Source organism: Monopterus albus, unplaced genomic scaffold, assembly GCF_001952655.1.
Source record: "Monopterus albus unplaced genomic scaffold, M_albus_1.0 scaffold18.1, whole genome shotgun sequence".
Lineage (NCBI taxonomy): Eukaryota > Metazoa > Chordata > Actinopteri > Synbranchiformes > Synbranchidae > Monopterus > Monopterus albus.
In genome coordinates, this window is record NW_018127898.1 from 2,722,235 (window position 1) to 2,729,236 (window position 7,002).

General features: G+C 39.3%; 1 protein-coding gene across 1 annotated transcript in view; it reads left to right on the forward strand.

Annotated features, from left to right (window-relative positions):
- acap3b (ArfGAP with coiled-coil, ankyrin repeat and PH domains 3b) overlaps window positions 1-7,002 on the forward strand; it is a 54,362-nt gene that overhangs the window by 18,866 nt on the left and 28,494 nt on the right. Inside the window, exon 2 of the mRNA XM_020593237.1 lies at window positions 5,440-5,497. Coding sequence (XP_020448893.1) covers window positions 5,440-5,497 — 58 coding nt within the window. The remainder of the gene's footprint in view (window positions 1-5,439; window positions 5,498-7,002) is intronic.

Below are 7,002 nucleotides of genomic sequence, written 5' to 3' on the forward strand. Positions count from 1 at the left end.
GTAGGGGGTGTGTGTGTGTGTGTGTGTGTGTGTGTGTGTGTGCATAAAGAACAGGGTTCATAGCAACCTGTTTACTGGTCTTTTGAAAATAAAATGAATAACAGTAAATGCTACAATAAGTCAAGAGTGAGCCTACTCTGTCTAACTTTTGAACTGTTCCTTCAAAACACAAAAGGAATATTGAGATAGTTTAGTATAAACAACCTCTGTTATTTTCTTGAAGGTTTAAAATTTTACCCAGTATTGGACAGCCCTGAAATGGATCATATGTTTTGATGCAAAGCCAGTTAGACTTTTCCTGAGCAGAAAATTGGGCTTTGAATTATAGAGCTTACGTCAGTTGGTTATAGTTGCATTTTAGTTATTTTATGGTAAATGGACTGTATTTATATAGCGCATTTTTTCCAGTGTGTTGCACTGGCCAAAGCGCTTTACAGGAGATGATACACCATTCACCCATTCACACACAACATTCACACACCGATGATCGATGTTTTTTATGTGTCTTTAAAGGCACATAAAAAACATAAAATAATATGGATATGGATACAATTCTCCCTATATTTCATTTTAGTGTGTTTGATGGTCATTTTCTGGAAAATCTGTTCTTAAAATGTTAATGGGTTTAAATAACCAGCAGGAGCTTTTGTTACTCCAGTGAATTAATTACCTGACAAAATCAAAGTACTTCATCACATTGATGCTAAAATCATTTAAAGCAGCCATGATTCATGCTTGCTGATACAACAACGCCCACAGTGATCTAATAAAAACATTTACTGGATAGCTACCTCAGTATAAATATTATGGCAAGTATTTCTGACAAATGATGTACTGTATAGTATTGTCCCATCACTCACTGTTAGTAGACTATATTTGTCATGTCTGATGATATTTAGTGTCCTATGAGTCCATGAGGGTTTGCATGCATGTGTATGAAACAACCTTAAGCTCTTATTACTACAGTAAAATAAAATATGCTTGATTATCCTTTTTAAGTTTCTTTATATATGGTTTTCCACATACTGCTGTTCATATATTCATCCTCATTACGGGACCGAAACTTGTCTAACACCTAGTTTTGGCTTTTGGCCCTAGAAGGCTAAGAGTTTTTTGATGAAACCATGTATTTAATAGGTTTCTGGGTTCGTTGGGGTGTGTTTGCTTGTGTGTGTGTCTTTGTGTGTATTCTGATTGTCCTTTTCTGCATCCATTCTATTTGTTTATATTTGCTTGTCCCTATGTGTGCGTGTATTACAGTGTATGTTCAGTCTGTCATATCCTACTTCTAATTTGTTCGTGTATATAAGATTATCTGTGTACGTATGTATGTGTGTGTGTGTGAGAAATTGATTTCCATCCACCTGATGTCAGTAGAAAATGAGGTCACAGCTCATCGATTTGTTTGTGTATATAAGATTATCTGTGTGCGTATGTATGTGTGTGTGTGTGAGAATTTGATTTCCATCCACCTGATGTCAGTAGAAAATGAGGTCACAGCTCATCTCAGCCTAACTTGCTGAGTCAGCTTGCAAACGTAAAGTAAAAGATGCAGGAATTGCAGGAAACTGTTAATGATACAATAAAATGTGTTTGCAGTACATTAAAAAAAGAACAGTATACTTGTATTCTGTCACACTGTTATACAGTACACATATTCTATACATGCATATTAGGTCGGTGGCTCAGATTAGAATGCACCACAGAACAGACAGACCTTAAATTAAGACATTCTCAGGGCACACACGCTCACACACACTGCATTAAATTCCCTTCAGATATGGTGGGATGCTGTGTTTTTGGTTAAAATCCTGCAGTTTTCAGCTGTAGCTTGTTCTGTGCTGCTGCAGTCCCCTTGTTTAACAGGTTAAGATCTTGGCTTGTACTCGACATAGTCGTTGTAATAGACATGTATTATGTGTTCCAGTGAACATTTTTGGTCGTGTCTAGCTGCATGTGAGCACCTGTTTTGTCTGGTATCAGAGGACTTGTTGTTCCCTCTGCCGCTGTCCTTCCAGGTGGGGGTATATGTGCTGTGTTTGTGTCTTGTGTGTGCGTGCCTGGTATACTCACTGTGGGAACCGAAGCCTGTTGACACACACACATTGTGGGGACTTGCTGGTCCTCATGATGCAGCACACAGAATTTTAGGCTGACAGTTTGGTTTAAGGTTATGGTTAAGCAAGCAAGTAAGTCCCCAAGAAATGAATGTAACTCGATGTGAAGTCCCCAATGTGTGTGTGACTGAATATGTACTTTGCTCTCATGTGAGGAGATGCAAGAGGATGGCCATGCTAGAGTGCACACAGACTCTGTACATTAGTGTAGATGGTTGTTGTGGTTGATGGGAGTGCATGTGAGGACCCATTCACGGGTGATGTCAGACCCTGTACAGTACAGCATGCTACCACTGGCACCATCCCCCCACTTCACTGGGCTGCATCATCGTCATCGTAGTGGCTTTGGAGTGTTCTTCTAATGTTTAAACACACACTCTGAACACATACAGGAAGCAAGTGTCACTCTAAAGCGTCCTCATTCAGCCGTCATGTCCTGCAGCAGTACCCATAATCCTCCTTGGGAGTCAGTCTTTTACTTTATTCCCACCACTCTTTGGTACATTCCGAGAACACATTTGCCTCTGTCGCGTTGCCTTTTAATATTTATTTGTGTACAGTATTTAAACTCGCCAGAACCGACAAACTTCTTAGTGTATTGATTTTCCGAGCTTCACGTACATGCACAAATGTGTATGTCAAAAACATGCTGGAAAAAAAGCATCTCATAGGTTTAGTTTTACATCCAACATGCAACACAAAGTCCAATAATTATCATAGTTTGAACTTTGAACTAAACTTTGATCAATGGGATATCAGCTGCAGCTATATCAACGTGCATCCTTGTCATCAGATGCATATTGGCATGTACTGTACTGGTAGTGTGGGCTGCCTGAGATGCCCCGGTAATGAGCTTATCCTCTTGACTGAACAGCTGTTTGGCATTGAATGTGTTTAGTTCAAAACGCCAAAGAGCTACATTATGTGAAACAGAAATGGGAGACAGAGACAGATTATAACAGGTCTTGGAAGGAGTTGGAGGAATTTATTATGATATTTTCTGACTTATTTATTCAAAGGGGTTATGAAGAATGGGATGAATGCTGGAGGCAGTGCGGTAAAAAATTGCTGACCATTGTCATGTTTTCTGGACTTCCATATTGGCAAGACATGGCTAAGGATGTAATGTGCATGTTTGGAGTATAAGTTGTTTGCTCTTTTGTCACATTATAGCCGGCCAACATTCCAGACTAACTTATGGCTCATGATGAACACTGCTTTAAAATAATCTTGGGTGTCAGCAAGAAAGCCATCACACGGAAGTGGCCGCAGTCAAACCCTCCAACAAAGGATGACTGGACCACATTTGTCAACTAAGTAAACTGAATGGGGAAAACTGACCTTTATCTTGAGACTGGGACAGAATGATTATGTAAAACACTGGAAAATTTGACTACATATACTGTATGTGCTGATATAGGCTGTGCCCCATTGCTTACATGATCAAAGGTCTTTTTTCCTGTACAACTAATGTTGTCCATGTCAACCCCATTTTGTGCTTTGAAATGTCAACAAACAAAAATAAAATTTCTTAAAAAGAAATTCTTAGGTTCATAGTGACATAATAGAGCACATGGCTCACAGCTTGTGAGCGGTGTTTGTGTTGTATTTCAAATTTATATGCAGCAAACGGGGCAGACGCTGTAAGCTACACTGGCGGATTGGACTGCATGCAGTCAAATTTGCAGTAACAATACTCAAGTGCAGCAAATTACAAAAATAACTTAATGCAAGGTCTGGGCTCCTCTCACCTGTTTTCCATCTTTCTCATTAAAACAATATAAATCAGCCTTCTGTGCAGACCACACACACACACACGCCTCCTTGTTGTGTCAGTGTCATGTTGTGTTAGAGCAAATTGAAGTCTGTATAAACAGTGTGCATTCTGGGTGGGAGATGGACAAGTAGAAGACAGACACAGGGGAAGAATCAGCATCTATAGTAGAGCGGGAGCAGAGGGGAATTCTGGGAATGTTGTCCTCTGAAGCAGGTGGTAAAGCTGACATCCCAGCTCCTCCCTGTCTGCTTACTTCCCCTCTTAAACAGAAACAGACCAAGTCATGACCTTTGTAATATAAATTTGAAAGGCAGGTGTTGTTCTTTATTTTTTATATGTCTGTTCCAGCTCTACACACAATCTTTGCTATGACGTATACGATCAGCTGTCAGGATGTTATGTCGTGTGAGAGAGCCCAGGGTGAGGGTGGGGTTGAGATCACATGATGAGATCATCTTCTCCCATGTTGTCTGGGTTATGGTCGACATGTTCCAGCACAAGCAGGGTGTGACGCTGATTCTTGGCTCGATCACAGCACTTCACGAGCTCAGAGATGTTTTAAATTAATTTAAGGAGATATTCACTGTCTTACTTATCTTTTATAGAATTTCTTTTAAGATGGTTTAGTGAGCTGTTTATATGTGTATAGTGGTGCGTGTGTGTATCAGAGAAATAAAAAATACAATTTGACATAGTAAGACACCAAACACAACCTTGTAAGTCATAATGATTGATCCCGTAAATGTGATCAATGGCTGTATGTGCATGTGGGTAATTGTGAGTGTACTTGCATGCTAATGGAAGAAGGGGCAGGCAGGATGGTAAAGGCTTCACACATACTGTACATACACACACCCTGCTGAGGGCCATTAAGTCCTGTTAGCTTCATATTTAATGTACACGAACAATAAAACATTGCTTCTTTTTTGTTGTTATGAAATGCAAAGCTGCTGGTAAACTTTTTAAGAGCTCACCTTATCTTAAAGGACAGTCTACGTTTCTGCATGATGTCATTCATTGATTTTCCAGCTCAGCCGTGGCCACTAATCTTCCACAGTGATGTCTTTGTCGATCCCGTCATCAAGATTAATGTTGAAGTCTGTGATGTGTGGTGACTGATTGCAGTTTCATTTAATGTGGGAGGATTTTGTGTCTTGTATTCGAGTACACAGAAATACAGTGTAGTATTCATTTGACTTTACACTGTCAGTTTGACCTTTATATCTTGTTTTTTATATCATGGTTGCATCTTTAACGTCAATTTTATTCCTATTTTTTTCTTCTTTCTTTTTAATGTCAAGACACAGTCATCGTAAACCTAAATTATATAATCTTTGGTTACTTGCTATTAGTCACTTTGACATTGTGGCTTACCACTAAGGAATTTCTCCAAAACAAGAACTGGAATCTTGTTCTGACTGTGACTGTTTTGGTTTTAAGGTTCATTTGTGGTTATTTCTCTCAAAAAAGACTTCTGGACTTCCTTCTGGTGAATTACTGAAGATCAGACCTGATTGACTGTGTGGTTTTGTGTTCTCTCTGCAGGGCTGGCATTGATGATGTCGAGACAGACGTGGTGGAGATTGAAGCCAAGCTTGACAAGGTATGAACCCTAGCTTCTTCTATACTCAAAGAACCCCAGGTTACAGTATGTAATAAACATTTCGGGAATTTTCCCAAACTGTACAATAATATGACTGTCGTGTCATGATCAGATAAAGACAGACAGCCTATTTAGCTAGTGAAATATCAGCACACAAGTCCTGCTACCAAGACTGTTTAAAAAAACAACAATCTGATCCTCTAAAACATAACATTAGCTGCTAGCAACATAAGCATTGTCGCTGAGCCAGTTTGTACAGCACCGCTGGGAATTTCTACATGTATGTGTTGTAGAAATAAGCTGATCACACAGCTTATTCACCTGTCTGTGTATTTGCCTGTGTCTCTGTAACTGTTCCTCTTTTCATGTGCCTGTCTATTGCTCTCTCACTCTCTCTAAATGTCAAAGCTATTTAAACCAAAAAAAACTGCTGAACAAACACTGATTAATATCACAGAGGCATCTTTATATTCTGTATGGAAGCATCGCACAGTGTAGTTCCCTGTTATCTGAGCTTGTGAGGTTTTGACCTTTGTTTTGTTTTGATCTTTGACCTTTGTTGGCCAATGTAACCACTGCATGCAATACAGTAACAAGAGTGTAATTTCTAAAACCACAATGACAGAAAAGACAAAAGTTGTATTTATTGATACATACGTATGTAGCGTGTTCATAGTTTTCACACTATGTAACCTTTCGTAGATCTATCAGTCTGTCAATATTCTACATTGTGCTAGCAGAAATGAGTGGGTGAAGAAATAAAACGGATTAGTTACTATCAGCCCCTGCCTCAAATAATAATAATTATTATTCAAAGGCAAACAAGAAAATGTGAACAGATTTTTTAGCTGCATCGCAGACAGATCTCATTACTTATTAAGATGGCTCTAAGTATGGAAGACCTGCAGGAGTGGATGGCTGACTGTCTCTAGGGAATCTGTGTGCTGAGATATTGCCTCTTCACATAAACAAATAGACTTTTAAGTCAGAGAGCATTTAGAGGATGAGGTGCTGCTAATGTAGTTACACAGTGGCTACACCTTTTTTGTCTGCCAACACTCTCTCATTAGTCATGTATTTGAAAGATGTTTTTTCTCTTATGCACTTCACATGTTTGCAACACTGCTTCTTCACATCAACAATTGATATTAGATGTATTCTAATACTTTCTGCTGCACAAGCCAAGGTCACTTTTGCAGCTTGTGGTTAATAAAAAATAGGATAGTGAAAGCAGGTCTGTTAAAGTGAAGAATAAGCTGTAGATGACTGTGACATGTTCTTGACGTTGCAGTCTATCTTAGGTTTATCACTAAGTCCACTTATGTACAACTCCCACTCTTAAAGTAGCAATCCAGCAGGCGACAGTTTGCCATATCACACATAAACACACACACACACACACACACACACACATTAAAATAGCTACAGATTACTTCTGCCCTCAACAGCTCAGAACCCTGTTTTGGACGTGGAGCTCCACCATGGTCAGGGAGAAAGGCCTCCAT